Genomic DNA, 15,141 nt, shown 5'->3' with positions numbered 1-15,141 from the left:
TTTGTTTGCTGCAACAGTTTTTTTAAAGCAAGTACTCACAAATTGAGAATATTTGTGCCTTTTAAAATGTGCCTGCAATGTCAGGCTTTATTGTTCATCAAGAAAAGTTATGGTAAATATTATATTATATTACAAATACACAATCTGTCTTCATATATACTATATGTATATTATCATATGTAAATAGCTGTATATAGATTCACAATGCATATCTGTACACAGAAAATATATGGTTTTATCATAAACAATTACTTTTAACCTCCTAGAGGGAGCCAGAATTCCAGAAGAGAATGTGTTGTTTTGAAAGTGTGAATTTTTTTTACATTATGCCGCTCTGAAACTAAATGAAATTATAAGAAGGAAACTGAAGCTGCATATTCAATAGAGAATGTGTGAAATGCATTCCATAAATAGAAAAAGAAATATCAAGATGAAATTCCAGATATTTCATCTTGGGTGGGATTCCTAGAGCTATGGGGGAGGGGAAATAGAGCCCCTGGCTGAATTCCTGGGGGAGTGGACAGGCTTCCGTAGTTTGTACCATCTATGTTATTGATCATTGAGGCAAGGACAGAATTACTCACTGTTGGTTTTCTCCTGGGACCCCTATTCTGGTCTCTTTGCCAGAGTGACTTATCTTTCTTTTCTGCAATTATTTTGCAAAGGGCTGCAGAAGGTGATCTGTCTTCTCATCAATGTGCTGTGGCTCGGGGGACACCTGCCAACAGATGCAAAGAGTCTCCCATTTGATGCAGAGATGCTAACATGTCCCCCTCTGCCAGAAAATGTGTTCAGGGCTGAGTCACATGGCTTCTGGCCTTCGTCTAGAGATAAGTGATCCTTCACTGAGTGGCAAAGGGAACCATGTGGAGGCCAGAAGACCAGGGTATTCATGCTTCTGAAACAGTGAAACACTCAGCCACCAATGAGCTGTAGTGCTGTTTTACTTTTGTAAATTAAATTGGCCAAATAGACAGCTAGTTTCAGCGTTTGTTTAACTGATTCTTTCCCTCCTAGAATATATCTGTATCTACAATATATCCCTTCCATATCTACGTTCCTATCTATAGTTTTTATAGTAACTCTTCTTTGTTTTGATCACTTACCTCGATTCTCTTGAAAGCAGTTCATTTTAAAATTTAGCTGTGGTCACTGTTTTTTTTGTCTCTCAGCCTTCAGCTGTTCTCCTTTTTGGCTACAATTTCTATTATACCTGTTCTAATGGCTACAGCGAGGGATAAAGGAAAATCCCCATGGGAGGCCATCGTAAGTGGGTGTCTGTTTTTCACCTTTCCCTGTAGTGGAGCATTGTAGTATAGTGTCTGGGAACAGGGACCCAAGGCCCAGAATTCCTAGATTCAAATCCCAAACTCTTCCCCACTGCTAGTATTACCAACCTGGCTTAGTACTCAACTTCATCAAGCCCAGGTTTCTGCGAAATGAGGGTAAGCTGAATCGTATTGGGTCTCTGCAAGGATTGAAAGAATACTTCTAAACCCTCTTCTTTGCAGGAAGGGTCAGATAAATATTGCTTTTGTGGTGAATGGTGGTGTCAGAAGGGTAAATCAGAGGCTGGCATGAGTTCATAATCACAGCTCTTACTGCAAATAACATAGAATTATGAATTATTTGGGTGTATGCCTCTCTAAATTCCTTCTAGAGTGTGGAAAGAATTATTTGGTTTGATGGCTTCTTACATGTGCTACAGTTTGTCACTTCCTTAGAAAAAAATGATTTTGCTAAGGGTAGGCTCTGAATCTAGGCTGAACTTTGATTACAATCCAGATATTGAAAACTGTTCTATTTATAAAAAAGATAAAGGATATCACTATCCACCCACATTTGACATCTAGACCTCATGAAAGATATATGTCTTGCAGAAGTAAAACTAAGTGTATAATTTGTGGTATATTTTCCTATTTTTATTAAAGTTATATAGGCACAGAGCTTGAAGAGGCAACCCGTTCTAGAAAACTTACTATGGAAAACAACCATCTTCCAGTCCCACCATCACCATTTCTCCACTCTTCTGAGGCAACTACTTTCCATTAGTTTGCTGTTCCTGATATCTGCTCAATATCTCTAAATAACCTGCTTATAGATGGCAGCTACTTGACTTTTTCAGTTGCGGGCATTCTCCATTGACTTCACAGTATAGAAGAGGAGGGTTTGGGTCTCTTTTAATCCCCCAGAGAGTTACAAGTTTGGTTAGACAATATTCTGCTTAGTTTATTATTACTATGTGACCACTCTTCATAGTTGAGCCATTAATACATAATAGTTCATCTTCTTTTGGGCACAGTTCTATGTTTACCTTGTGGCTTATAATTGCCTTTTTTATTGTTTGTTTGCTTAGTTTTCTATGTTCTATTCTTAGACCTCTCGAATCTTCTTTCCATAGGTTCAGATTTATCAACTGTTCCATCAATTTTGTCCTTCCAGTAACATTTTTTCTGGAGTCTTCTGAGCCACTTCAGTCTGGCTAGGTTGTTCTCTAAGCCTGCTGCAAAAGTTTCATTTTGGAATCTCCTTTTATCATCCTTCTAAATCCTCCCTTCACTGTCATTCTAGAAATCCCATTTAATTATCATCGTAGATTCTGGTTACTTGGTATATGTTTTATTGCAACATAATTATCTGTAACAAATGCTTTACTGCCTTATTTTGGTGAGTACATTCTCCAGTACCATTTTCAGAAAAAGCACATAGAAGACAAATTTTTTTGAGACCACTAAAATTTTACTTTTATTCTTTTCTCATTTTTAATTAATAATTTGAGCATAGAATTGCAATTGTTTTTCATTCTAATTTTGAAAGCATTACTCTATTTTCTTCTAGCTTTCCATGTCTTTGTTGAGTACAAAATGTCATTCTCGTTTTGATTTTTTGTAAATAAACATGTTTTCCTCTGTCTGGTAGTTTCTAGGGTCTGTTCTTTGTTCCAGTGTTCTGAAGATTTATGATCATCTGCCTTGATGTACATCTTTTTTGTTTATTATACACTCAATCAGATAGACTCAGAGGACGCTTTTGCTATGAAAATGCATGTCTTAACTTCTGGAATTGTTTCTGAATTGTTTATTTGATCATTTCCTCCTCCTGTCTTCTGTTTTCTGGACCTTCAATTCTTCAAATGCTGGATCTCTTGTTTTCTATTAAGGTAAAGAATGAGCATTAACTGGTCTGTATGAGGTAAGGGAGGAAGTTTGGAGATTAAATTCTTAAACAGTCTTTTGATTGTTCTGTTTTCAGGCCTATCTTTATTCTAACTTCTAGAACATTCCCAATTATCATTCTGCTTTCCAGCTTCCAAAATTTTGTTGTTCTGGTCATCTCTTCTATTCCTTTTGCATTGTGGGTTTATGTCCTGTTTGAAAGAAACCCTTTAATATTATTATCTTGTTATGGTATAACAAGAACGGTCATGGTGTGTGTTCAATCTGCTATCGTTAACTAAAAGCCCAAGTTATTTGTTAAAGAAATTCAGAATTGATATTTGCCATATGTTTTAAGCCCATTTGTCTGATTATAATAAAGTGAATAAATACAACCTCTTATGACCTGGTGGGAAATGAACAACTTAGTCTAATTTAATCTATTGCATAGATGGTGAGTGATGACCGCAGATTCTAAAAGTCTGCGGTATTAAAAGAGAATGATAAAAGGGTAAAGAATGCTTTATATTTCTTCCAACATGATTTTTGTAATGTGAGCCCTATTCTTGACAACCCTGCCACATGTGACTTAGATCTGCAAATACTTCACCTAATAAGGCAAAATCAGCAACAGGAAATAACTAAGTGTCCATATAAGAAGTGGGGAATGCATTAATGAAAGAGACTGGCCTCATCACTGATTTATGGTCCTATTTAAGTCATGTCTTTTATGTTGTTTGAATCCAGAAAGCTCTCTCCAGTTTGACTGGTCTGAACTTTGTGGACTTGCACAGCAGTCAGGGATGGTAGAGGCTCAGGGATCACATGTCCCTGGGGTCCCTTTTCCCACTGTGTTTGGTGTAGCACGTGCCTGTCGTTGGCCTGGGTGAGTGTGCTGACTTGTGCTGTGTCTTTTTTCCCTTACTTGGCCAAAGGCGGAGGTAGCCAGGCAAACACCCTATGGCCATGAAGTAGCCGATACTCTTCTAGGGAAGGGACAACCCTTGGGACAAAGCTAGTGGACTCTCCCAGACTTATTTGCAAGGTCTGCCAAAGTGGACCTACACTGTCAACAGAGAAAAATACTAAGTATCCCTAAAGAAGAAACTGTGAAGAACTTCCCAGGAAGAAACAATTCTTTCTCCAAAACAGAAACCTCAACCTGACATCCACAGCTCTCTCCTCTGTCCTCAGACTTTCTCCACCACGTCCAGCCCTGGCTCCTCTGCCCTCCTTTGGACCTAGCAGCCCCCTCCTCTTGCAGGGAAGGCTGCTTTAGCCTCCAGCAATGTGCCTGTCAGTCTGTCTCAGCAGAGCCAGCATCCCTTTACGGGACATCTTCAAATGCAGAGAAGAACATTTCTCCAGGATCAGTATGCACATCAATCCTTCAAAGATTTTGACTAAACCAGGGGTCAGATGCCAGCAAGGACAGGCATGTAATAGAGATGAGGGAAGAAGGTCAGGCAGAGACAGGCTTGTCCACACCCCTTCTGAAGGGCAGCAGCTGTCCCGCACAGGTTGCTCACTCCACGGGGCAGGACAGGCTGCAGCAGACTCTAGAGTCATGACAAAGATAAGGGTTAGGATTGTGTCTCCTATGCCCTTGACATTAGAGATGTCAAGTCAAGCCTGTTCCTTGGGGATGTGAGACTCCTCTGATGGGCAACTTTGCATTAAGCGTTCCCTGGGCCTCGCTGAACCTTCCTCAGACTGCTTGGCAGCTGGGAAAATGCACCCAACCATCCCTGCCTGCTTCACAGGGGTCAGACCCACATCACAGTTGGACAGGCTGCACGCCCAGCTCCCCTGGAACCCCGTTTTCTATCACCAGCCGTTTCCCCCTAACAAAATTGTCACAGGTTTAATTCTATCTTCATATCTGTCTCTCAAAGATCCACACTAATATGCCTAAAGACCTTGAGTAAATTCCTATTGATTGGCAGATTGATTGGGTGCAGGACGGAAGGCCTAGACAGGAAGCTGGCCAAGCCTGCAGGGCTCCCGCCTTCTCATTTGTACAGTCTATATCCTGTTTGACTTTGTTTCCCTTGTCCTGTAGGTTGTGGCTCTTTCCTCCTGGTGCCTGCTGAGGGATTCGATTTACTACACGCTATCCGTGATCGCGCTTATTGTGGTGAGTCACGCTGGCCATCTCAGCTCCCATTGGTGCTCTTCTAAGCACCAGGGGTGGTGTGCAGCTCCTCCGCCTGGAGTTCACTCGAGGTCACCGGTGGCGAGTGTGTGACGCGTGTCTTTGCGTGGGAGCACATTTCTTTCTTTCAGCTACTTTGATCCCCAAAAACACCAGCCTGACCAATGGGTGGTCAGAACCAGCATTCGGACTTGGGTTATCTGAGTCTGTGAGAGTCCATTGCTGTTCTCCTGAGACCCTCCTGACCATGGCTCTTCTGTCACTTCATTGCTGTCCCTAGCTTTGGACCTCACTTCTCCCCTTTCTCATTCTGTACGCTCTGCCAGGACACTCTCTGCCCTCCCACAGAGCCCATAGCCCATTACCATGGCCAGCTTTGTCGCAACACCCACACCTGTATACTTAGCAGTGACACCCTCCTGAGGTCCTGTGGTGGATGAAGAACTCTCTACTAGTCATTTCCATGCCCCAACTCAACATGTCCCTAAATAGGCTTCTTTTTTTTTTTTTTTTTTTTTTGAGACGGAGTCTTGCTGTGTCGCCCAGGCTGGAGTGCAGTGGTGCAATCTTGGCTCACAGCAACCTCTGCCTCCAGGGTCCAAGCGATTCTCCTGCCTCAGCCTCCCGAGTGCCTGGGACTACTGGTGTACACCACCACATCCAACTAATTTTCTTATTTTAGTAGAGATGGGCGTTTCACTACATTGGCCAGGCTGGTCTCAAACTCCTGACCTCAAGTGATCTGCCCACCTCAGCCTCCCAAAGTGCTGGGATTACAGGCATGAACCACCGTGCCTGGCCCCTAAAGAGACTTTTGATGTTTTCCCCAGGACTTGCTTTACTATATATTTAATTCCCCATTCCTATCTTAGCCACAAACTTGGAATGATTCCCTCAACTCCCACCAGACCCATTTGGCTTCATTGTACTGTGGATTTCAGCTTACAACAATCTCACCAGTGCATTCCCCCAGAGCCCACTTCAGCTGAGGCTCTCTGCATTGCGGGCGTAGACTGCCGCAGCAGCTGTCGCAGTTCATTGTGGGTCAGTGTTTCCATGCAGTGCAGCTCCACCACTTACTCCCCACTCCTCTCCAGCCCCTGCCAGTCCTCACGGCCATCCAAGTGGTGTCTCCACAAAGAACACCTGCAAATGCTTCTCTCTTGTGCAACTGCTCAGTGGCTCTGTGTCGTCTGTGGGGAAAATCCCATACTCTTCAGTGTGGCAAGCTGAACGGTGAAAAATTGGACAGAACATTGAAATAGCAGTTGGGAGATCTGACCCTTAGTTCTGCTTGCCCCTTTACCATCATGGTTAATATTATGTGTCAATTTGACTGGGCTAAGTGTCGCCCAGATGGCTGGTGAAAGTATTTCTGGCCGTCTGTGGAAGTGCTTTTCAGAAGAGTTCAGCGTTTGAATCCTAGAAAATCATCCTCCTGACGGTGGGTGAGCATCATTCAATTCACTGAGGGCCTGAACAAAACAAAAAGGCAGAAGAAGGGTGAATTTGCTCTTCCTGCTTGAGCTGCGCCATGAATCTTCTCCTCTCCTCAGACATCAGTGTTCCAGGTTCTTGGGTCTTTGGATTCAGACCAGGACGCACAGCATTGGCTCCCCGGGTTCTCAGGCCTTCAGACTTAGACTGGCACCACACCACAGGCTTTGGAGATGGAAGATCATAGCACATCTCAGCCTTCGTGATACTGTGAGCCAATCCCTCCTAGCAGATCTCCATATATATATATATATATGTCTTTTGTTGGTTCGGTGTCTCTGAATAACCCTGACTAACACAGCCCTCATTGGCCCTCATGACCTTGGAGAAATCAATCTCTCCAGGTCTCAGTTTTCTTACCTACACAATGGGAATAGATCAACTAAAGGGTCTACTCACCAGTTGGACAAAGCTCTTACCAGTACATTATTTTATTGTAAATCTTTATGCAAATAAAATGAATGTGAGGCTTGATGTAAGACTTTCCCTTATGTCACTGAAGCAACCAGACAGGTACTTCAGTGACCAGCAGTTTCTGACATTGAAAATGATGGGTTTACAAAGCATCACACAAGGTTTGCCAGGAGGTCAATGTTCCCTTAAAACATTCCCTCAGCCTTGTCCTAGAGAGTCCCCAGATTCAAACAGGAAGGGAATTGAACCTACCATGCTCCCCTAGTTCCAGGGGCCCTTTATAATTGGGAGGGCTGGAACCCACCCCACAGAGCAGAGAGGTTCAGAATGAAATGCTGGAAATGAAGACATGCTTCATCTTTTAAATTTCTGGTTGGTAGATTCAAGGACATACATGAACTCTATGTCCTTATTCTCAGTTATTACCTGTGAAAAAGGTATGATCACCTGGAACCCGAGGACTCTTCCCAGACTTCTCCAATATCCCTTTCCGTGAGCTTTATCCTTCCACGTACAAATCCACACTGACTGTGTGCACTTTGCTCTTCTGCCATTACCGGACGTTGAGATGATTTTTGAAAAAAAATGTTTCAGAATACAGCTAGTGCTCAACTTACAACCACGATTGGTTCCAACAGGCCAGTCATAACACGATTTAGTCGTAAGTTGAGTAGGCTATATGTACAGTACTGTGAAATGATGTTATAAAAATCTGTAAGTCATATTTTATCATAATTTTCTTTCATTATTGTTATATATCATAATTTTCTCTGTTCATTTTATGCCATTTGCATCATCTCTACACCATTTTGTTTCTTATTTTTACATTCATCAGGTTTAAGTAAAACACTGCATTACCAGTACAACTGGTTTAATATTTGCAAAACATACAAAATTACAAAATACAAGTGCATACAAAAATACAAAATACAGGTGTAAAAAATACCATAGGAAACATTTTCCCAATTGCACGCGGAGATGGTAGTGCTGCCGGAAGCTGGTCCGCACTGTCGTATGCCCAGCTGGGCAACGTTTGCGCTGCCAGACGCCGAGCAGTCATGGCTAGCGATTGTGGTCATAAAGTCGAATGATCGTAAGTTGCATAGGTCGTAAGTCGATCAATACCTGTCATGGTTAGAGAGCAATGTCAGTGAACACAGCCCTCTACTTTGCTGAATTCCAGAAGGCGATGACTGCTCATGAAGACAAGGTGGTGGAATGGAGCAGAGGACATTCAGATCTCCTGGGAGCACAGACTTCACCACACACTCCCAACAGCAGTTCTGCTGGTGTTAGCTTCTTTCCCCGTTTTCCACATAGACACTTCCTGGACTACGTGTGAAGTCCCTTGTCTTCTGTTCATTGTATCTGGATGTGTCCAAGATAAAATGAATGTAATTGTTGCTAACAATGTGTGAAGAAGTTAAGAGGTTTTGCTTCTTTGGGCTTTGAGTAACTCCCTCACCCAAGCCTGGTCTTTGAGCAAAGCAGTTATCTGCCCTCAGGGTACAGCTTATAAACCCCAGAACTGAGCCAGCTGAATGTGCAGGCTGCCAGGGCGACTCTGTATTTCATTCAGACAGCAACAAACCACACAAGCAATGCCGTCACCTGAAGATGTGGACTGGATTATTTACAGACCAGTTGTCAAGGCTAGAGTTTTGTGATTTGAGAAAAATTACATCTCTCCAGTGTTAAGAAGAAATGGAAAAGATGAAGTTTGAGTTCTCAGGGCTGGGCCTTCGTTCTTTTTTCTTTGGCTGGTGTTCCTCCAACTTTGGTCTGCACTGGAAACACCCAGCATGCCTGTTTAAAACGCAGAGCCCTAAGACCGCAGTTCAACAGGCTATTGAGTAGGACCTGGGAAACTGCATTTTAACCAGCATTTTCCCTCACCCGCACGTGATTCTGATGCCGGTAGCACCACACTGCATTTTGAGAAACACAACTTTAAATATGGCTGGAAACTATTTCCTTGGGGTATTCATCCGTTGCATAGAAATGATAATTTCTAGAGTCAATTTTGAGATTCCCAAAGGAAAGGAATCGTAGCCACCTAAGTAATTTTAGTTGTCTGGATTTCTGACTATTGCTAGTCTGAGTAGAATCTTAACTCTTGTTAAATGGTGGCCAAACTCCCAGGGTCATTTTTACATGAGATTTGAAACTGTCCATGAGGTGTAAAACAGAGTTACACACCCAAAAGTGCCGCCTCTCACAGTGTCTCCATGTCCATATTCCATGCCCCAGCCAGAGGCTGCAGCTCACACACACTCTGTGTCTTTTTTCTTATTCCCCTCTTTCTGCTTTCCCTAATATCATGGTAACAAAATCATTTTTCATTTTTCTTCCAGTTTCCCTTAGATAATACTAAGTTTCCCTATAGGACTCTGCAGTGAGCACTTGAAATTCCATTTTTTAAAAGCCCTTCTTTCTACCCATCAAATAATTACCAACCTTCCCAAACAATGCATTCAACTCTTCGAGTTTTTTCAAAGCAGCCTCCCTATTATACTGCTCTGAAATGTTCAGAAGGCATAACCGTCGGTGTCCTGAGGCTGTGCAATAAGGAGCTCGTTCACCCACAAGGCAAGTCAGCATTCAGCGGGACCAGATGTTGTTCTGTGTACATGCCCACCAAGGAGTTCTTCAGACCTCAGCAGAGGAGCCCTGAAGACAAACCGTGGGCCACAGAGAGGCACAGTGACTTCACCAGAGATGCTGATGGCCGCTGAGGGGCCGAGGGTTCAGAGGAGGGTCAGGAAAGTGCTAATGGAGGCATTATGACCTGGATTCAAAACGACTGAAATGCCAGCTAATGTGAGCAGGACATGCCGGGGCCAGCAAGCAAAGCCAGAGGAGCAGGAAGCGCACGTGCGCTTGAAACCAACAGAGCTCAGAACAGTTCACTCGGACGGAGACACGGGGCAATGCACTTCCCTCTTCGGGTATTTCACCTAAACTTTCCTCTGTGCTATTTTATACTGTATTTCTTTGAAGGAGAAGCAAAAGAAATGAATTTAGTCATTGTCTAAAGCAATAATAAAGTGTGGGCTTCTTGGTGCCCTTCCCCCACCACAGTCAACATTCCCTTAGCCCTGGTGACGCTCCATACTTTGAAACATCTGGCCAGCCGTGGAGAGGCAGGACAGTGGCTCTGAAAGCATGGAGGAGGCTCCCCAATGCCTTCAGTCTCTTTTTGCAAGACAGACATCACCTTTTAAGTCCTGGAAGAGTTGCAGGTTCTTTGGAGCCCTTCCTTGTGCCCATCCACCCAACAGCCAAGTGCAAATCATTGTAGATTTGTCGCTGCTTCTCCTCTGCCCCCAGTGAGCACTTCAACTACGGGCATCTCCGGCCTCCCAGTCCTGTTTTTTCTCCAAATTCCAGCAGGCTGACAGTTTTTTTGTATTGAAATGTTACTGTAATTTACATAATCAGGTAATTTGCATAAATGCAAATGATTCATTACAACGGCAGTCTAGCAGCTGCTCTAAAAGAAATACTTTATTTTTACCCTTCTTCTCTGCTGGAGGACGGGGCCTGTGAGCACGGAGAGGAGGGCAGTCCCCGGGCAAAGCGGATAGGCCTATGGGACAGGTTCCAGGTAACAGGGACCAGGTCGAAACTCCAAATTCACAAGTGCGGCCTGTCTGCTGATAGGCCAGGTGAGCCCTTGGCCGTAGTTTGGGGGTTCTCAGGGCAGCCTGAGCACTGGCACAGCAGTGAGGTTCCTTCATGTCAACACATCTCCTTCCTTCCCTGGGACATTCATTGTCATGTCCCCAGGTGGATGGATGGAGCCCAGGGAGATATGAGAGAGCTCAGCTGAGTCACCTGCCACAGGGGCCCAGCACTTCTAGCAGAATTTACATGTGATAGAAGTGGTCTACAATCTTGTGCTGTCCAATAAGGTAGCCATTAGTCGCACATGGCTGCTGACAGACAACTAGTGAAACCAAGGAACTATATTTTTATGTTATTAATTTTAATTCTTAACAAGCATAGACTTGATCCTCAAAAGGGGACTGTATTGGGTCTAGCGATATGACTTTTTAGTTTAATACTCGTGACTCTGCAGGCAAGCTGTTTTGTGAGTCCCACCTTAGAGATGGCAACACCATGGCTCCAGTGGTTAAATGATTCACCCAAGGTCAGGGAGCGGCGATACTTCGAGTTTGCCAGAGCAGGTGTCTGAGATGGTGCAGTTCTACTGCCCCAATATAGAATTTGACGTTTCCACCAATAAAATCCTCCTCTTACAGTTTTAAAAATCATCCTTACCCCACTGCCCCTCCCCCATTAGAGATGTGTGTCACCTTCACTTACTTTGAGGTCTAGTTTTTAGGCAGAAGGGAACAGCTTCAGACACCCTCCTGGCTAGAATTTTTTCATTAAAATAACTAATCCGAAATAACCTGGAAATGATTGTATGTTGCCCTTTCGGTGAGAGAAAAGACATCTTCAGAGTTCTTGTGGAGAGCTGCCCTTCACCTGCAGCTGGCTGGCCTCCAAGGCCCTGACCCCTCAGACCCATCACCCTTCCCTCCTGGACCCGTTTTTCATAGGAATTAGCCTCTTCTCTCTCCAATTTAGAAAACTTGGAGTTCTTATGTTTTATTTCAGTAGCTTTTGGGGTACACGTGGTTTTTGTTTACATGGATGAATTATATAGCGGTGAAGTCTGAGATTTTGGCATGCCCTTCACCCGAGCAGTGTACATTATACACAATATATAGTTTTTTTAACCCTTGCCCTCCCTCCTACCCTCCTCCTTCTGAGTCTCCGAAGTCCATGATACCACTCTGTATGCCACTGCATACACACAGCTTAGCTCCCACTCATAAATGAAAACATACGTGTTTGGTTTTCCTGTCCTGAGTTGCTTCACTTAGAATAATGGCTTCCAGCTCCATTCAAGTGGCTGCAAAAGACATTATTTAGTTTCTTTTTACGGCTGATGAGTATTCCATGGTATGTTATATACCACATTTTCCTTGTCTACTCATCAGCTGGTGAGTACCCTGGTTGCTTTCATGTCTTCGAAACTGCGAATTGTGCTGTGGCAAACATACTCACGCAGTGTCTTTTGATAGAATTATTTCTTTTCTTCTGGGCAGATACCCAGTAGTGGGATTACTGGATCGCATGGTAGGTCTACTTTCAGTTCTTTAAGAAATTGCCATACTGGAAAACTTGATGTCCTTCAGGCCACTGTGCCCTCATTACGTTTCAGCTCTCTTTCTGGCAAAGTTGGAATAACTATGGTAGCTAGAAAATCCTCACCGGGAATGACTGTGACAGAATTTTAAGATCCTTAAACAAATCGACTCTGGTCTTACAAAAGTCACCTGTTTTGCAATCCCTGCTGTTGACCGGAGGAAGGGAGGGCCTGCTTCAATGACACTGGATAAACGAGGAGGCCGGTTACACTCTCATTTGCTGCTTGAACAGGGAAGTACATCCGCTGGCCTGGAGACCCCAGAGGAGCCTCTCATCTTTTACAAGGAAAACAACTTGGAAACTTTAGCTATGTGTTGGGTTTTGGCTTTCCCTGCCCAGCAAACAGTCCTTTTGGCTTAGCACATCTCCTGTATCCTCAGTTCTTATCCTTTTCTTTCCTGTAACCTGCCCTTATGTATTTATACAACATGATCAGCTCTGCTAAAGCCCTGCCTGTAGGTCATTTACTTTCCTGCTCCTGCATCCACAACCTTCATCAAACAAGCCAGCCTACAAGATATCCTGAAGCAGGAATTCCTGCTTAACTTTAAATATAACCAATATTGATGCCTAACAGCCAGCTTTCCAATGTATTCCATCAGTTTCCTCTCCTTGGATGAAATCACTGTGGTCTTAGCTAAGGCGTCTGCACCCCCACCCCGAGAGCTGAAGAAGTGAGAACTGCACCCACTCAAGGGAGTTCCCGCGATGTTGAGTGGGAAAAGTCCACAGAGGGGCTGTTTTTTTTACAGCAAGGAAGGAAAGAGTTTCAGATTTCAGTCTCTTGAAAGACAATGACGATGTTGATTTTCTCCTATGATTTTCGCTGCTTAAAATTCTCATGGTGCCAGTGATTATAATACATGCTATCAAGTCTTAGCTTCAGCAGTGCGGCCTCTCTTGCTTCATGGTTACAGTTTACAGTAAGCAAACCCAGGGGCTGACATGGCCTTGTTGAGACAGCCACCTGCCTCCCAGCTCAGCCAGCCTCTTCTCTCCCGCATATACTAGGGGCTCCTAGCTCTTCCTCCCTGCTCCTCCATGCTGAGCCCTCCATTCCCTTGGCAGTTCTCTGGGTTGTTCTGATATCCAGGGATTCGTGGGCCTGATGTAAGCCCGTCTTGCTTGGAAGAATTCTGGAGCAGACACGGGGAATGAAAAGCCAGTTTCCATGGTACCCAGCCATTTCTCTGAAGCCTGGAGGAAATGAGTGCTTTTTTCAAATTCATTCCTGTTTAACATTTAGCTCAGCAACAGAACACGTGGAAACCTTAGGGCGAAGCCAAGGGTAGCTTTGGATGAACTGCATGTGGGTCAGAGGGCAGGGACCAGCTGGTGCTCAGCAGCTCTGAGACCCAGCCATCAGTATCAGCCTTGGTGGTCTCTGGGCTATCACAGCACCTGGCCCCCAAACAGAACCAACAGGGCACAGAGAGAAGAGCTGCTTACCCAAGGCTTGCTTTCACAAATCTAATGGAGAAGAAGCTGAGGCAGTTCCAAAGCCCACAACAGGAGGTCCCTCCAGGGCAACTCATCGCGAGGACTGAGTGTTGACCCCAGGACAGAGCACCGTGCAGGACCTGCCCCTGGAACACCAGCTTGCCCCATGACAGCAGCGGCTGAAGCCACCCTCAGTAGGCTGCCTGCCTTGAGGTGCTTCCCTTCCTTCCAGGAGATTTAATGGAGCTGCGAAAATGGACTTGAACTGACTTCATTTCAACTTCACTATCTTGGCCGGCTGGACACGGACAGAGGACTGGAACGTGAGCACCACTTAGTGGCCATTGGGAGGAACTGTGGGTGCAACTTGTTCTGGCAAGAAAAATGATTTCAAGTTTTCTTCTACACCAGTAATACTGATCTAAGGGGTGGGGGGTGTTGCTTTGATTTATTTTACTCACAGCTAGTACAGCATAAACTACAGAGGGATGTGTGACACGTGTCTTAAGTGTATTGAATAACATGAAATCTTTAAGGAATAACAAGTTCATTTCCCAACCTTCAGCAAACACAAGTGAAAGGAACCTTATCCTTGTCGTTTTAAGAGTTTTCCGAGGGAGTGATTCAAATGCTCCATCAAGATGGTCCAGCAGGGTACCCTCCCGATGGGGCATTCTGCAAACAGTGCCAGTCCTCCTTTCAGTCTTCTGAAGAGGCCGTGACCAGCTGCTTGTTCTCCAGAGAACAGCACTGAATGTTCACAGGCAGCTCCTAGCTCATCTTCACCTCCTTTCTCACAATGAGCAAAAAGCTCTGCCTCTGTTTAGAGTTTTTTTAGAGACAGGGTCTTGCTATCTCACCAAGGCTGGAATGCAGTGGCCAGATCATAGCTCACTGCAGCCTTGAACTCCTGGGCTCAAGTGATTCTCTCCCCTTGATGTCCCAAGGTGCTAGGATTACAGGCATGAGCCACTGTGCCAAGCCAATTTAGATTTTTCTCAGAGACCTGATTTCTAGTCCCTTTTGTTCATTTCATTGTTCTGTTCTGTGTCCTCTCTTTCCTCCACACAGTCCTCTTGAAGGAGAGGGATAAACCCGAATCATGTTTGCTGTCAGCCACAGGGTAGAGAAGCCCTGGCTTTGTGGAGGCCGCCGCCTCCTCCTCCTCCGCCTCCTCCTCCTCCGCCTCCTCCTCCTCCTCCCCCGCCTCCTCCTCCTCCTCCTCTTCTCCTCCTCCTCCTCTTCCTCCTCCTCCCC

General features: G+C 44.5%; 1 protein-coding gene across 3 annotated transcripts in view; it reads left to right on the top strand.

Moving 5' to 3' along the window:
• SLC24A3 (solute carrier family 24 member 3) overlaps window positions 1-15,141 on the top strand; it is a 509,953-nt gene that overhangs the window by 434,555 nt on the left and 60,257 nt on the right. For all 3 annotated transcript variants that reach the window (XM_017512663.2, XM_037732860.1, XM_037732861.1), the window contains one exon: window positions 5,218-5,292. In XM_017512663.2, coding sequence (XP_017368152.1) covers window positions 5,218-5,292 — 75 coding nt within the window. The remainder of the gene's footprint in view (window positions 1-5,217; window positions 5,293-15,141) is intronic.

The sequence above is a fragment of the Cebus imitator genome, unplaced genomic scaffold (assembly GCF_001604975.1).
Source record: "Cebus imitator isolate Cc_AM_T3 unplaced genomic scaffold, Cebus_imitator-1.0 Scaffold475, whole genome shotgun sequence".
Taxonomy (NCBI): Eukaryota; Metazoa; Chordata; class Mammalia; order Primates; family Cebidae; genus Cebus; species Cebus imitator.
Note: the sequence above shows the minus strand (reverse complement) of the source record. Positions and strands in the feature narration are given on the sequence as shown.